Below are 17,500 nucleotides of genomic sequence, written 5' to 3'. Positions count from 1 at the left end.
TGTGACCATGTGACTAGACCATGTGACAGTGACAAAAATAATAATACCAATTACCTCTCCGTGGTGATAGGCCGATATCTCGGCTACAGAACCAGCCAGCTGGGCCACTTTCACCTCCCTCTTATCATTCCTCTTCATGCAGGTGAACAGAACCTTCCTCTGACCCGGCTTCAGTCCTGGAATTAAATTAACAATATAAACACCTTCCTCTGACCCGGCTTCAGTCCTAGAATTAAATTAACAATATAAACACCTTTCTCTGACGGCTTCAGTCCTGGAATTAAATTAACAATATAAACACCTTCCTCTGACCCGGCTTCAGTCCTAGAATTAAATTAACAATATAAACACCTTCCTCTGACCCGGCTTCAGTCCTGGAATTAAATTAACAATATAAACACCTTCCTCTGACCAGCTTCAGTCCTGGAATTAAATTAACAATATAAACACCTTCCTCTGACCGGCTTCAGTCCTGGAATTAAATTAACAATATAAACACCTTCCTCTGACCGGCTTCAGTCCTGGAATTAAATTAACAATATAAACACCTTTCTCTGACGGCTTCAGTCCTGGAATTAAATTAACAATATAAACACCTTCCTCTGACCGGCTTCAGTCCTAGAATTAAATTAACAATATAAACACCTTCCTCTGACCGGCTTCAGTCCTAGAATTAAATTAACAATATAAACACCTTCCTCTGACCGGCTTCAGTCCTGGAATTAAATTAACAACATGTTTAAACACCTTCCTCTGACCGGCTTCAGTCCTGGAATTAAATTAACAACATGTTTAAACACCTTCCTCTGACCGGCTTCAGTCCTGGAATTAAATTAACAATATAAACACCTTCCTCTGACCGGCTTCAGTCCTGGAATTAAATTAACAACATGTTTAAACACCTTCCTCTGACCGGCTTCAGTCCTGGAATTAAATTAACAATATAAACACCTTCCTCTGACCGGCTTCAGTCCTGGAATTAAATTAACAACATGTTTAAACACCTTCCTCTGACCGGCTTCAGTCCTGGAATTAAATTAACAATATAAACACCTTCCTCTGACCGGCTTCAGTCCTGGAATTAAATTAACAACATGTTTAAACACCTTCCTCTGACCGGCTTCAGTCCTGGAATTAAATTAACAACATGTTTAAACACCTTCCTCTGACCGGCTTCAGTCCTGGAATTAAATTAACAACATGTTTAAACACCTACCTCTGACCGGCATCAGACCTAGAATTAAATTAACAATATAAACACCTTCCTCTGACCGGCTTCAGACCTAGAATTAAATTAACAATATAAACACCTTCCTCTGACCGGCTTCAGACCTAGAATTAAATTAACAATATAAACACCTTCCTCTGACCGGCTTCAGACCTAGAATTAAATTAACAATATAAACACCTTCCTCTGACCGGCTTCAGTCCTGGAATTAAATTAACAATATAAACACCTTCCTCTGACCGGCTTCAGTCCTGGAATTAAATTAACAATATAAACACCTTCCTCTGACCGGCTTCAGACCTAGAATTAAATTAACAATATAAACACCTTCCTCTGACCGGCTTCAGACCTAGAATTAAATTAACAATATAAACACCTTCCTCTGACCCGGCTTCAGACATGGAATTAAATTAACAATATAAACACCTTCCTCTGACCGGCTTCAGACCTAGAATTAAATTAACAATATAAACACCTTCCTCTGACCGGCTTAAGTCCTGGAATTAAATGAGCACACCTGTCTTCTCACACCTAAGCTTTAACACACACCAGGTACCATAATAAGGACCTACGTTTGAAACAGAACAACAACAAACAGTCTGGGCTGTTTGGTTCGTACGTACCATCGACCAGGGAGGGGATGGACCTCTCGTTGTCAGAGTTGGAGAACAGGATGAGTTCTTTGTTGATGAAGTCGTTGTAGGAAAGATGCTTCACTAGCGTACCGTACAGGTATTGCTGTTGGACGAGAGACAGAGAGAGAGAGACAGAGACAGAGACAGAGAGAGAGAGAGACAGCGAGAGACAGAGACAGAGAGAGAGAGAGAGAGAGAGAGAGAGAGAGAGAGAGAGAGTCACTTCAATGGGTTTGGAGGGTTTTATTATGAGTGTCATCTATCTATATATTTATATTAGATCTCACAGACCTCAGGCAGCCCGTGCAGTCTCCTCTATAGATATATATTAGATCTCACAGACCTCAGGCTGCCTGTGCAGTCTTCTCTATAGATATATATTAGATCTCACAGACCTCAGGCAGCCCGTGCAGTCTCCTCTGTCGTCGGTCCTCCATAAAGTTGGTCAGCCACTCCTTCCTGTCGTCGGTTTTCTTCTTACTGAACGCCTGAAACACCACAGAAGAAGAACAGGTTAAAACACCACCGAAGAAGAACAGGTTGAAACACCACCGAAGAAGAACAGGTTGAAACACCACAGAAGAAGAACAGGTTGAAACACCACCGAAGAAGAACAGGTTGAAACACCACCGAAGAAGAACAGGTTGAAACACCACAGAAGAAGAACAACAGAGGGTTAAAACACCACCGAAGAAGAACAACAGAGGGTTAAAACACCACCGAAGGTAAATTGTCGTCATTGGCAACGCTGGGGTTAGGCCCTAAACACGACAAACCTCGACATTGGCATATATTGAGTTAACAAACCGCAATCATTTCCATTCGGTGGTCTACAAGATGGTCACATACAGTATGTCAGCAGGTCACCAAGTTCACCGTAACACCACCTTGCTGGAGTGAGCGAGTGTGAGTGAGCGAGATTTTTGGGTATTGGAATTTGGCTTCTAGAAAGGTAGACAGACGCCACGCCACACACGCACGCACGCACGCACGCACGCACGCACGGACGCACGCACACATAATATGTAAATCTCACCAGAGTGATGGCAGCATCGTCCTCCGCTCCACTGTAGCGAAAACTGATGCGATGTTTCTCCATGTCCGAGAAATACTCCTTGGCCTCCTTACTGGTACTGGTTCCCAAACCTAGAATACACATTATGTAGAGGATTACCTTTTAATGTTCCCAAACCTACAGTACACATTATAGAGGATTACTGTTACTTATTAAATGTACCCAAACCTACAGTACAACGTAAGTACACCATTTATTCTACTTGCTCAGCACTCTTTGGGGATATTAAACTTTCAAGAAACATCTTTTGGTCATTTTATCGTCTACTCGTCTAATCGTCTTATGTGAACACCACAGACAATTTGTAAGTTGCTCCGTTCACTATTATTTAGATATTTGATATTAATTTTAGTTGCCCTATGGTCTCTAGGGTTTAGGGTCTAGGGTCTAGGCCCTAGACCCTAAACCCTTTAGGGTCTAGGCCCTAGACCCTGAAGGGTTTAGGGTCTCTGGAGGAACAAACCTTTGTAGTATTTGACATGCCAGGTTTTGAAGTTCTCCGTCTGTTTCTTCCACTCGTCAAACTCTGGAATGCTGTAGAAGGCCTTGGCCTCCTGCTTGGCCTTGGTTGCCTGGAGAAAGAAAGAAAAACATCATCGTCACAACACGAGCAATGTGGAGAAACCAGAACATTGTAGAGAAACCAGAACATTGTAGAGAAACCAGAACATTGTAGAGAAACCAGATCATTGTAGAGAAACCAGAACATTGTAGAGAAACCAGATCATTGTAGAGAAACCAGAACATTGTAGAGAAACCAGAACATTGTGGAGAAACCAGAACAATGTAGAGAAACCAGAACATTGTAGAGAAACCAGAACAATGTCAGAACATTCTGGAGAAACCAGGACAGCGTGTGTGTGTGTGTGTGTGTGTGTGTGTGTGTGTGTGTGTTACCTTGACGATAGGGGTGATAAACTCCTCCAGGAATGTGCTTCAACAGGGACGGTGTGTGTGTGTGTGTGTGTGTGCGTGTCCTGAGCATGACGTTAAACTGCTCCGTTGTAACTACCACCGTTAATGTAGTGGCTGCAGATTTAAGACCTCTGTGGACACTGTGTGGTTCAACACCATCACAACCTCTGTGGACACTGTGTGCTTCAACACCATCACAACCTCTGTGGATACTGTGTGGTTCAACACCATCACAACCTCTGTGGACACTGTGTGGTTCAACACCATCACAACCTCTGTGGACACTGTGTGGTTCAACACCATCACAACCTCTGTGGACTATGTGGACACTGTGTGGTTCAACACCATCACAACCTCTGTGGACACTGTGTGGTTCAACACCATCACAACCTCTGTGGACTCTGTGGACACTGTGTGGTTCAACACCATCACAACCTCTGTGGACACTGTGTGGTTCAACACCATCACAACCTCTGTGGACACTGTGTGGTTCAACACCATCACAACCTCTGTGGACACTGTGTGGTTCAACACCATCACAACCTCTGTGGACACTGTGTGGTTCAACACCATCACAACCTCTGTGGACACTGTGTGGTTCAACACCATCACAACCTCTGTGGACACTGTGTGGTTCAACACCATCACAACCTCTGTGGACACTGTGTGGTTCAACACCATCACAACCTCTGTGGACACTGTGTGGTTCAGCACCATCACAACCTCTGTGGACACTGTGTGCTTCAACACCATCACAACCTCTGTGGACACTGTGTGGTTCAACACCATCACAACCTCTGTGGACACTGTGTGGTTCAACACCATCACAACCTCTGTGGACTCTGTGGACACTGTGTGCTTCAACACCATCACAACCTCTGTGGACACTGTGTGGTTCAACACCATCACAACCTCTGTGGACTCTGTGGACACTGTGTGGTTCAACACCATCACAACCTCTGTGGACACTGTGTGGTTCAACACCATCACAACCTCTGTGGACACTGTGTGGTTCAACACCATCACAACCTCTGTGGACACTGTGTGGTTCAACACCATCACAACCTCTGTGGACACTGTGTGGTTCAACACCATCACAACCTCTGTGGACACTGTGTGGTTCAACACCATCACAACCTCTGTGGACACTGTGTGCTTCAACACCATCACAACCTCTGTGGACACTGTGTGGTTCAACACCATCACAACCTCTGTGGACACTGTGTGGTTCAACACCATCACAACCTCTGTGGACACTGTGTGCTTCAACACCATCACAACCTCTGTGGACACTGTGTGGTTCAACACCATCACAACCTCTGTGGACACTGTGTGGTTCAACACCATCACAACCTCTGTGGACACTGTGTGGTTCAACACCATCACAACCTCTGTGGACACTGTGTGGTTCAACACCATCACAACCTCTGTGGACACTGTGTGCTTCAACACCATCACAACCTCTGTGGACACTGTGTGGTTCAACACCATCACAACCTCTGTGGACACTGTGTGGTTCAACACCATCACAACCTCTGTGGACACTGTGTGCTTCAACACCATCACAACCTCTGTGGACACTGTGTGGTTCAACACCATCACAACCTCTGTGGACACTGTGTGGTTCAACACCATCACAACCTCTGTGGACACTGTGTGGTTCAACACCATCACAACCTCTGTGGACACTGTGTGCTTCAACACCATCACAACCTCTGTGGACTCTGTGGACACTGTGTGGTTCAACACCATCACAACCTCTGTGGACACTGTGTGCTTCAACACCATCACAACCTCTGTGGACACTGTGTGCTTCAACACCATCACAACCTCTGTGGACACTGTGTGGTTCAACACCATCACAACCTCTGTGGACACTGTGGACACTGTGTGGTTCAACACCATCACAACCTCTGTGGACACTGTGTGCTTCAACACCATCACAACCTCTGTGGACACTGTGTGCTTCAACACTCTGGTGGTCCAGCCTGAGACATACCCGCCCGCGGACTGGTTGTTGGTGGCCGGGGGTTTCGAACGTAGGATTCCTACACTACTCCTTGTGCCCATGGAATGCTGGGTGACATGACATGCCTGTTGTATCCTGACTGAGGACATAATGCCTTGATTTTGTTGATGTAACTTTGCTGCACCTGAACTATGTATGTCCTTGTATGTAATTTCCTCTGTGTGGACATCAATACATTGTTAAAATGTGTGTGTGTGTGTGTGTGTGTGTGTTACCTTGACGATAGGGGTGATGAACTCCTCCAGGAATGTGTGCTTCAACAGGGACGGCCAGTTGTGATGGAAGAAGTTGATGAGAAGACCTTTGATGTGAGAGCCGTCCTGGTCCTGGGAGGGACAAACACACACACACACACACACACACACACACACACACACACACACACACACACACACACACACACACACACACACACACACACACACACACACACACACACACACACACACACACAATGAGAAGACCTTTGATGTGAGAGCCGTCCTGGTCCTGGGAGGGACATAATATTTCCGTATCTCAGGCTCCTCAGATATTCTGGGTCTAGGGTCTAAGGGGTTAGGGTCTAGGGGTTAGGGTCTAGGAGATAGGGTCTAGGGTCTAGTGGGGTTAGGGTCTAGTGGTTAGGGTCTAGTGGTTAGAGTCTAGGGGTTAGGGTCTAGGGGTTAGGGTCTAGGGGTTAGGGTCTAGTGGGGTTAGGGTCTAGTGTCTAGTGAGTTACCTGATCTGTCATGATCATAATCTTTCCGTATCTCAGGCTTCTCAGACTCTCTGGGTCTTCGTAGCTCTTCTTGTACTGCAGACCCACTATCTTGATGATGTTGTTGATCTCTGCGTTCTCCATGATCTGCAGAACAAACATTATAACTTTATAACATTATAACATTATAACTGTAATATTATAACATTATAACTTTATAACATTATAACATTATAACAGTAGCTAAATGGACATCACAGTTTGAATGAGCAGTCAGACGACCGGCAGGCCGACTGGCCGACCGACTAGCCGGCAGGCCGACCGGCCGGCAGGCCGACCGCCGGCAGGCCGGCTGGCCGACCGGCCGACCGACCGACCGGCCGGCAGGCCGACTGGCCGGCAGGCCGACCAGCCGACTGGCCGGCAGGCCGACTGGCCGGCAGGCCGACCGGCCGACTGGCCGGCAGGACGACCGACTGGCTGGCTGACTGGCCGGCATGCCGACCGACTGGCCAGCAGGCTGACTGACCGGCCGACCGAGACTGGCCGGCAGGCCGACCGAGACTGGCCCGACCTGGCCGACTGGACGATATTATTATTGAGGATAATTCTAATGATAATAATAACCTGTTTGTGTGTGGCCTCTCGTACGTTATAATAATAATAATGATAATGATAATGATAACCTGTTTGTGCGTGGCCTCTCGTACGTTGAGGATCTTCCCTCTCAGAGGAAACACTCCGAAGCGGTCGCGACCTATGACCCCGAGGCCGGAGACCGCCAGAGACTTGGCCGAGTCTCCCTCTGTGAGGATGAGGGTGCACTCTGACGAGTGTTTACCACCTGCACACACACACACACACACACACACACACACACACACACACACACACACACACACACACACACACACACACACACACACACACACACACACACACACACACACACACACAGTGAGTGTTTACCACCTACACACATATATGGAGCTGAACATTCCACCCTCATCAAACCCTGTACACTGACAATATGGCCGGTACAGAATTAATTCCATATGTTGATCAGACCCCCCCATGCCAAAGCGCCAGCGCTCGCCCAGCAGTCTGCTGTCACCCAATCAGATATGTTGATCAGACCCCCCATGCCAAAGCGCCAGCGCTCGCCCAGCAGTCTGCTGTCACCCAATCAGATATGTTGATCAGACCCCCCATGCCAAAGCGCCAGCGCTCGCCCAGCAGTCTGATGTCACCCAGGAGGATACATGCACTCGCTTCTCGCCCTCAGGCTGTCTTACTGGTATAGTAATAAGGTAATCAGGTAATAAGTAATAAGGTAATAAGGTAATAAGGTAATAAGGTAATGAGGTCTCACCAGCGTCGTTAGCGTCGTCCAGTTTGGGGATTCCTTTGATCTTGCTGTGTTTGACTGACGAACACTTCTTATTGAGCTGAGTCTGAGCTTTGAACTTCACCCAGTTGAGGATGGACTCCACGATGCCACAGTTAGTGGCCTGTTGAGACAGTAATAGTAATAATAATAATAATAATAATAATATGGACTCCACGATGCCGCAGTTAGTGGCCTGAGGACAGGGTTAAACTTTATTATACTATCTAAAGTGTATACTATCTAAAGTGTATACTAGTCTAAAGTGTATACTAGTCTAAAGTGTATACTAGTCTAAAGTGTATACCAGTCTAAAGTGTATACTAGTCTAAAGTGTATACTATAGAGTCTAAAAGGACACTAAGTAGTGTATACTATACACTGTAGAGTCAATAAGTAAGTGTATATTAGAGAGTCTAAGAGGAGGGTCATCTCACCACTCTGATGATATACTATACTATATTATACTACTATACTATTAGGTCTGAGAGGAGGGTCATCTCACCGCTCTGATGATATACTATACTATATTATACTACTATACTATTAGGTCTGAGAGGAGGGTCATCTCACCGCTCTGATGATATACTATACTATATTATACTACTATACTATTAGGTCTAAGAGGAGGATCATCTCACCACTCTGATGATATACTATACTATATTATACTACTATACTATTAGGTCTGAGAGCAGGATCATCTCACCGCTCTGATGATATACTATACTATATTATACTACTATACTATTAGGTCTAAGAGGATCATCTCACCGCTCTGATGATATACTATACTATATTATACTACTATACTATTAGGTCTGAGAGCAGGATCATCTCACCGCTCTGATGATATACTATACTATATTATACTACTATACTATTAGGTCTGAGAGGAGGGTCATCTCACCGCTCTGATGATATACTATACTATATTATACTACTATACTATTAGGTCTGAGAGGAGGATCATCTCACCGCTCTGATGAACTTCTCAGACAGAGGACACTTGGAGCCGAAGCTCTTGGTCTGTAGGGTCATGTTCTCCTTGGTCTGGGAGTCGAAGCTGGGGTTCTCTATCAGAGCGTTGACGAACACCCAGATGTGGTTCTTCACCTGAGGAGAACACATTAGTTTAGATAGGTTCTCTATCAGAGCGTTGACGAACACCCAGATGTGGTTCTTCACCTGAGGAGAACACATTAGTTTAGATAGGTTCTCTATCAGAGCGTTGACGAACACCCAGATGTGGTTCTTCACCTGAGGAGAACACATTAGTTTAGATAGGTTCTCTATCAGAGCGTTGACGAACACCCAGATGTGGTTCTTCACCTGAGGAGAACACATTAGTTTAGATAGGTTCTCTATCAGAGCGTTGACGAACACCCAGATGTGGTTCTTCACCTGAGGAGAACACATTAGTTTAGATAGGTTCTCTATCAGAGCGTTGACGAACACCCAGATGTGGTTCTTCACCTGAGGAGAACACATTCGTTTTTGGCGGTCCTTGATGCCGTCGTAATGACTGATTTTACACTTGCTGAAAAAAGCCGATCTACAAGCTCTTGTGAGCTTGTGGATCAGCTATTTTCAGCATGCAACCAAGTATAAAATGACTCGTACTGGATCTCTCGTCCACTAGTCCCTTCCTAACATTTTAGTCTAGTTTTTAATTGTTGACGAAATTGTCAGTATATTTAGTCTTAGTTTTAGTCATCATAGCTTAGTTTTCATTTAGTTTTCGTCAGTGAAAAAAGGCAGTCGAAGGAACATTTTTCGTAACATAGTTTTAGTCGACAAAATCAACACAGTTACCTGGAAGGGTTTAGAGCTGTTTAATTAAAGGGTATAAATGTTACCTGGAAAGGTTTCACCGACACGCCCGCCTTGTTCTTCTTCTTCACCACCTCGATGAGTTTCTGAACGATCTGATCCACCACGTAGTCGATGTGTCTGCCCCCCTGTGGAGGGAGGAAGCATTGCACCACATATTATAATCAATGTGTCTGCCCCCCTGTGGAGGGAGGAATCATTGCACCAAATATTATAATCAATGTGTCTGCCCCCCTGTGGAGGGAGGAAGCATTGCACCACATATTATAATCAATGTGTCTGCCCCCCTGTGGAGGGAGGAATCATTGCACCAAATATTATAATCAATGTGTCTGCCCCCCTGTGGAGGGAGGAAGCATTGCACCACATATTATAATCAATGTGTCTGCCCCCCTGTGGAGGGAGGAAGCATTGCACCACATATTATAATCAATGTGCCTGCCCCCCTGTGGAGGGAGGAAGCATTGCACCACATATTATAATCAATGTGTCTGCCCCCCTGTGGAGGGAGGAAGCATTACACCACATAATCAATGTCTATGTCTATGTCTGCCCCCTGTGGTGTTAACACCCCGAACGCCCAGGGTTATTTAACCCATTAAATCAGGTTATTTAACCCATTAAATCAGAGCCCAGCGATTTATAGCAGCAGAGCACATATAGCGACGGACCGGATGTGGCCAAATGAGAAACAGAAAATATTTTGGAGGGCCGGGCCAAAAGGCTGAACTTAATTATGCATTATATTAATTTTATTTCTATATAAAAAGCAGTAAATGGCATTGTTTTGCAAAGCAATGGTAAACAAAATGTGAAACAGTTGACTCAAATTATAGGCAGAGTGACTATTTTACGTCATGATGATGTACAATAAGAGCGCCCCTCACTTCACATGGGTGTGATCTTTTTTACTTTCTACGTGCAGGCTTGAGACGTTTCCTTTCCCAGTTGAAAACTGTTTTTGTTTAAGTTACAAGTCCTGTAAATACTAGCATTTTATTTTAACAACGAGAACATTAGAGGTAGCTCTCTTAGTTGTTCTTCCATATGGAGGACCCTGGAGGTGCCACTTTCACAACCTACATGGCACGCTGCTTACTATCAGCGTGAGATGAGTGAGACAACCATTAAACGACGTTCTCAAAACACAATAATAAGCCAACCAGTGATGATATCGTTGAGACTTGGCAGCCTGGCAGGCGCTGTATGTTGATGTGTGCACGTTCTGCCAGATTTACTTTGTGGTACAACGGTGTCGACTTCGACGATCCACAAGCTCACAACGCATCGCTCAAGCGTTCTGAACTTCAGAAGCATGCCACATTCGGGGCGCAACACCGCCTTACGACGCAGCATTTTAAAACATCTTAACTTAAGTAAATAAAGCAATGAAGCATAATGGGATTTAACTTGTCCTCCTGCGAGGAAGTTTGGTAATCAAAGCATGCGCCTACCGTGTTGTGGAGCTGCATGCTTCATGGCTATTTGCATTCATCAACGTTGTTGTCAACAATAAATACAAAAATGACTTTTTCGCATTTGAGGGGGGTGAAGAAGAAGTTCTCAATCACACGCAATTCACGTGCACAGTTGACGTGCAGATTGCGTGCACTGTGAGAATACATGGGCTTCAAAATAAAAGCAATGCGGTTTTAGTCCACCCATAAGGTAATTAGAAACGGTTTTATTTTCTAATTATCAAGTAATCTTTCACGGGCCGGTCAGAGTCAGCCTGCTGGCTGTACAATGCCCAGGTCTGGTCTAAGGCATCAGCCTGTACTAATTAACAGGACGGAGACCTCCGTCTGGGGCCCTTAAACTGTTAATTACGTCACCATCAACATCAGTACATATACCTCCGAGCATACACACATAAAAACGCCAGCCGACCACAGTTTAGTACTTTCAATACATGTATACATACATACGTTACTGTTACCCAACCAATATTGAAACATATCGTAATTATGTCACCATTGACAGCCAGTTATAACCCGACTTTAGTATTTAATTTCAATGTTTTACAGAGAGGCTGAGATTTGAAAGTTTGTAGCGGTCGACAGTACTTGCACGCTCAAGACCAAACTATTCAATGGTTTATAAAGTCATGAGTTCCATTGAAGGGCAGAAGACCAAACTATTAGTTTATAAAGACATGAGTTCCATTGAAGGGCAGAAGACCAAACTATTAGTTTATAAAGACATGAGTTCCATTGAAGGGCAGAAGACCAAACTATTAGTTTATAAAGACATGAGTTCCATTGAAGGGCAGAAGACCAAACTATTAGTTTATAAAGACATGAGTTCCATTGAAGGGCAGAAGACCAAACTATTCAATGGTTTATAAAGACATGAGTTCCATTGAAGGGCAGAAGACCAAACTATTAGTTTATAAAGACATGAGTTCCATTGAAGGAGCAGAAGACCAAACTATTAGTTTATAAAGACATGAGTTCCATTGAAGGGCAGAATACCAAACTATTCAATGGTTTATAAAGTCATGAGTTCCATTGAAGGGCAGAATACCAAACTATTCAATGGTTTATAAAGACATGAGTTCCATTGAAGGGCAGAAGACCAAACTATTAGTTTATAAAGTCATGAGTTCCATTGAAGGACAGAATACCAAACTATTCAATGGTTTATAAAGACATGAGTTCCATTGAAGGGCAGGAGACCAAACTATTAGTTTATAAAGACATGAGTTCCATTGAAGGGCAGAAGACCAAACTATTAGTTTATAAAGACATGAGTTCCATTGAAGGGCAGAAGACCAAACTATGCAATAGTTTATAAAGACATGAGTTCCATTGAAGAGCAGAAGACCAAACTATTAGTTTATAAAGACATGAGTTCCATTGAAGGGCAGAAGACCAAACTATTAGTTTATAAAGACATGAGTTCCATTGAAGGACAGAAGACCAAACTATTAGTTTATAAAGACATGAGTTCCATTGAAGGGCAGAAGACCAAACTATTAGTTTATAAAGACATGAGTTCCATTGAAGGGCAGAAGACCAAACTATTAGTTTATAAAGACATGAGTTCCATTGAAGGGCAGAAGACCAAACTATTAGTTTATAAAGACATGAGTTCCATTGAAGGGCAGAAGACCAAACTATTAGTTTATAAAGACATGAGTTCCATTGAAGGGCACTGTCACAGTCTGTCAGTGTCTGTGTTTGTCTGTGTGTGTGTGTGTGTGTGTGTCTTTGTGAGTGGGCGTGTGTTTTGGGCGTAGGCTTGGCTCCAGCTCCCAGCTTGGCACACCTGGTTCCAGTTCCCTAATCTCCCTCACCTGGTTCCAGTTCCCTAATCTCCCTCACCTGGTTCCAGTTCCCTAACCCACTCACCTGGTTCCAGTTCCCTAATCCCCCTCACCTGGTTCCAGTTCCCTAATCCCCCTCACCTGGTTCCAGTTCCCTAATCCCCCTCACCTGGTTCCAGTTCCCTAATCCCCCTCACCTGGTTCCAGTTCCCTAACCCTAACCCTCACCTGGTTCCAGTTCCCTAATCTCCCTCACCTGGTTCCAGTTCCCTAATCTCCCTCACCTGGTTCCAGTTCCCTAATCTCCCTCACCTGGTTCCAGTTCCCTAATCTCCCTCACCTGGTTCCAGTTCCCTAATCCCCCTCACCTGGTTCCAGTTCCCTAATCCCCCTCACCTGGTTCCAGTTCCCTAACCTCCCTCACCTGCCTGGCATCAGCTAATCATCCAGTCTATAAATGTTGGGTCTTCTCCCCGCGCCGATGCCAGATCGTTTCACAACCTCAGTGTGTGGTAACGCTTCTAGTCAACCTCAGTGTGGTAACGCTTCTAGTCAACCTCAGTGTGTGGTAACGCTTCTAGTCAACCTCAGTGTGGTAACGCTTCTAGTCAACCTCAGTGTGGTAACGCTTCTAGTCAACCTCAGTGTGTGGTAACGCTTCTAGTCAACCTCAGTGTGGTAACGCTTCTAGTCAACCTCAGTGCGTGGTAACGCTTCTAGTCAACCTCAGTGTGGTAACGCTTCTAGTCAACCTCAGTGTGGTAACGCTTCTAGTCAACCTCAGTGTGTGGTAACGCTTCTAGTCAACCTCAGTGCGTGGTAACGCTTCTAGTCAACCTCAGTGTGGTAACGCTTCTAGTCAACCTCAGTGCGTGGTAACGCTTCTAGTCAACCTCAGTGTGGTAACGCTACTAGTCAACCTCAGTGCGTGGTAACGCTTCTAGTCAACCTCAGTGCGTGGTAACGCTTCTAGTCAACCTCAGTGCGTGGTAACGCTTCTAGTCAACCTCAGTGCGTGGTAACGCTTCTAGTCAACCTCAGTGCGTGGTAACGCTTCTAGTCAACCTCAGTGCGTGGTAACGCTTCTAGTCAACCTCAGTGCCTGGTAACGCTTCTAGTCAACCTCAGTGCGTGGTAACGCTTCTAGTCAACCTCAGTGCGTGGTAACGCTTCTAGTCAACCTCAGTGCGTGGTAACGCTTCTAGTCTACCTCAGTGCGTGGTAACGCTTCTAGTCAACCTCAGTGCGTGGTAACGCTTCTAGTCAACCTCAGTGCGTGGTAACGCTTCTAGTCAACCTCAGTGCGTGGTAACGCTTCTAGTCAACCTCAGTGCGTGGTAACGCTTCTAGTCAACCTCAGTGCGTGGTAACGCTTCTAGTCAACCTCAGTGCGTGGTAACGCTTCTAGTCAACCTCAGTGCGTGGTAACGCTTCTAGTCCAACCTCAGTGCGTGGTAACGCTTCTAGTCCAACCTCAGTGCGTGGTAACGCTTCTAGTCCAACCTCAGTGCGTGGTAACGCTTCTAGTCAACCTCAGTGCGTGGTAACGCTTCTAGTCAACCTCAGTGCGTGGTAACGCTTCTAGTCAACCTCAGTGCGTGGTAACGCTTCTAGTCAACCTCAGTGCGTGGTAACGCTTCTAGTAAACCTCAGTGCGTGGTAACGCTTCTAGTCAACCTCAGTGCGTGGTAACGCTTCTAGTCAACCTCAGTGCGTGGTAACGCTTCTAGTCCAACCTCAGTGCGTGGTAACGCTTCTAGTCAACCTCAGTGCGTGGTAACGCTTCTAGTCAACCTCAGTGCGTGGTAACGCTTCTAGTCAACCTCAGTGCGTGGTAACGCTTCTAGTCAACCTCAGTGCGTGGTAACGCTTCTAGTCAACCTCAGTGCGTGGTAACGCTTCTAGTCAACCTCAGTGCGTGGTAACGCTTCTAGTCAACCTCAGTGCGTGGTAACGCTTCTAGCCAACCTCAGTGCGTGGTAACGCTTCTAGTCAACCTCAGTGCGTGGTAACGCTTCTAGTCAACCTCAGTGCGTGGTAACGCTTCTAGTCAACCTCAGTGCGTGGTAACGCTTCTAGTCAACCTCAGTGCGTGGTAACGCTTCTAGTCCAACCTCAGTGCGTGGTAACGCTTCTAGTCCAACCTCAGTGCGTGGTAACGCTTCTAGTCAACCTCAGTGCGTGGTAACGCTTCTAGTCAACCTCAGTGCGTGGTAACGCTTCTAGTCAACCTCAGTGCGTGGTAACGCTTCTAGTCAACCTCAGTGCGTGTTAACGCTTCTAGTCATGAGTTCCATTGAAGGGCAGAAGACCAAACTATTCAATGGTTTATAAAGACATGAGTTCCATTGAAGGACAGAAGACCAAACTATTAGTTTATAAAGACATGAGTTCCATTGAAGGGCAGAAGACCAAACTATTCAATGGTTTATAAAGACATGAGTTCCATTGAAGGACAGAAGACCAAACTATTCAATCGTTATAGAAATGTTCAAATTAGGGAGGGGCCTATGTAAGCGACTGGCAACTACACACATTTTTCAAAAATTGGGACTTTTCTAGTTATTATTATTATCATTACCTTGGTAGTGGCGATGCTGTTGACGAAGCTGATCTGCTGGAAGCCCTTCTCGCTCATGGTCAGACACACCTCCCAGCGATCGTTAACAGACTCGTTAACCACCTTGAGAGACACGCCCGTCTCGTCCAGCTTGTCCTTCACGTAGAGGTCCACGTAGCTGCGGAACCCGGTGACCTGCAGGGGGCGACAAAAACAACAACACATCAATGAACCCGCTGACCTGCAGGGGGGCGACAACGTTTCAGAAAGTATTTATTTAAATATCTGTAAAGCCGAACAAATAATTAGAAAGAAGAAAAATCAACAAAGAAAGTGCCCTTTTTCTGTTATTCCTCCCCCTATAACAACCTTATAGGCAACATGAGGCCTCTGGTGGAATAATGACATCAAGACATTTAAATATCAACTTCAGTAATAGGTCGTTAACCCCGTCCTGTCCCACACTAGCGATACTTCTGTCCCTAAAATAATGTTGGAGAAAAAAAAGAAACTGAGGCCCCTTTTCCAGATTTGGTTCTAGAAGTGGTTCCGTTCTAGATTATTGGAACCTTATTGGTGCTTTCACAGGACTGGCGGCCATTTTGTGGTTCCAGTTCTGAACAGTTCGTAGGTTCTGTATATAATCTATAAGGCAGTGATGTAAATAGGTTTTCAATGTAATGAGTCCCAGGATGCAGGGATGGTCTTTTAGAAATGAGTCCCAGGATGCAGGGATGGTCTTTTAGAAATGAGTCCCAGGATGCAGGGATGGTCTTTTAGAAATGAGTCCCAGGATGCAGGGATGGTCTTTTAGAAATGAGTCCCAGGATGCAGGGATGGACTTTTAGAAATGAGTCCCAGGATGCAGGGATGGTCTTTTAGAAATGAGTCCCAGGATGCAGGGATGGTCTTTTAGAAATGAGTCCCAGGATGCAGGGATGGACTTTTAGAAATGAGTCCCAGGATGCAGGGATGGACTTTTAGAAATGAGTCCCAGGATGCAGGGATGGACTTTTAGAAATGAGTCCCAGGATGCAGGGATGGTCTTTTAGAAATGAGTCCCAGGATGCAGGGATGGACTTTTAGAAATGAGTCCCAGGATGCAGGGATGGTCTTTTAGAAATGAGTCCCAGGATGCAGGAATGGTCTTTTAGAAATGAGTCCCAGGATGCAGGGATGGACTTTTAGAAATGAGTCCCAGGATGCAGGGATGGTCTTTTAGAAAGGAGTCCCAGGATGCAGGGATGGACTTTTAGAAATGAGTCCCAGGATGCAGGGATGGTCTTTTAGAAATGAGTCCCAGGATGCAGGGATGGTCTTTTAGAAATGAGTCCCAGGATGCAGGGATGGACTTTTAGAAATGAGTCCCAGGATGCAGGGATGGTCTTTTAGAAATGAGTCCCAGGATGCAGGGATGGACTTTTAGAAATGAGTCCCAGGATGCAGGGATGGTCTTTTAGAAATGAGTCCCAGGATGCAGGGATGGTCTTTTAGAAATGAGTCCCAGGATGCAGGGATGGACTTTTAGAAATGAGTCCCAGGATGCAGGGATGGACTTTTAGAAATGAGTCCCAGGATGCAGGGATGGACTTTTAGAAATGAGTCCCAGGATGCAGGGATGGACTTTTAGAAATGAGTCCCAGGATGCAGGGATGGACTTTTAGAAATGAGTCCCAGGATGCAGGGATGGTCTTTTAGAAATGAGTCCCAGGATGCAGGGATGGTCTTTTAGAAATGAGTCCCAGGATGCAGGGATGGTCTTTTAGAAATGAGTCCCAGGATGCAGGGATGGTCTTTTAGAAATGAGTCCCAGGATGCAGGGGTGGTCTTTTAGAAATGAGTCCCAGGATGCAGGGATGGTCTTTTAGAAATT

General features: G+C 45.3%; 1 protein-coding gene across 1 annotated transcript in view; it reads right to left on the bottom strand.

Annotated features, from left to right (window-relative positions):
- top2b (DNA topoisomerase II beta) overlaps window positions 1-17,500 on the bottom strand; it is an 88,628-nt gene that overhangs the window by 52,623 nt on the left and 18,505 nt on the right. The window contains exons 8-19 of the mRNA XM_079531667.1: window positions 15,649-15,822; window positions 9,826-9,927; window positions 8,945-9,082; window positions 7,952-8,090; window positions 7,266-7,423; window positions 6,601-6,726; window positions 6,098-6,208; window positions 3,402-3,510; window positions 2,900-3,009; window positions 2,259-2,351; window positions 1,852-1,966; window positions 55-176 (exon numbers count right to left, since the gene is read on the bottom strand). Coding sequence (XP_079387793.1) covers window positions 55-176; window positions 1,852-1,966; window positions 2,259-2,351; window positions 2,900-3,009; window positions 3,402-3,510; window positions 6,098-6,208; window positions 6,601-6,726; window positions 7,266-7,423; window positions 7,952-8,090; window positions 8,945-9,082; window positions 9,826-9,927; window positions 15,649-15,822 — 1,497 coding nt within the window. The remainder of the gene's footprint in view (window positions 1-54; window positions 177-1,851; window positions 1,967-2,258; window positions 2,352-2,899; window positions 3,010-3,401; window positions 3,511-6,097; window positions 6,209-6,600; window positions 6,727-7,265; window positions 7,424-7,951; window positions 8,091-8,944; window positions 9,083-9,825; window positions 9,928-15,648; window positions 15,823-17,500) is intronic.

The sequence above is a fragment of the Electrona antarctica genome, assembly GCF_951216825.1.
Source record: "Electrona antarctica genome assembly, contig: scaffold_276, whole genome shotgun sequence".
NCBI lineage: Eukaryota > Metazoa > Chordata > Actinopteri > Myctophiformes > Myctophidae > Electrona > Electrona antarctica.
The sequence above is the reverse complement of the archived record's forward strand: the minus strand, read 5'-3'. Positions and strand labels throughout refer to the sequence as shown.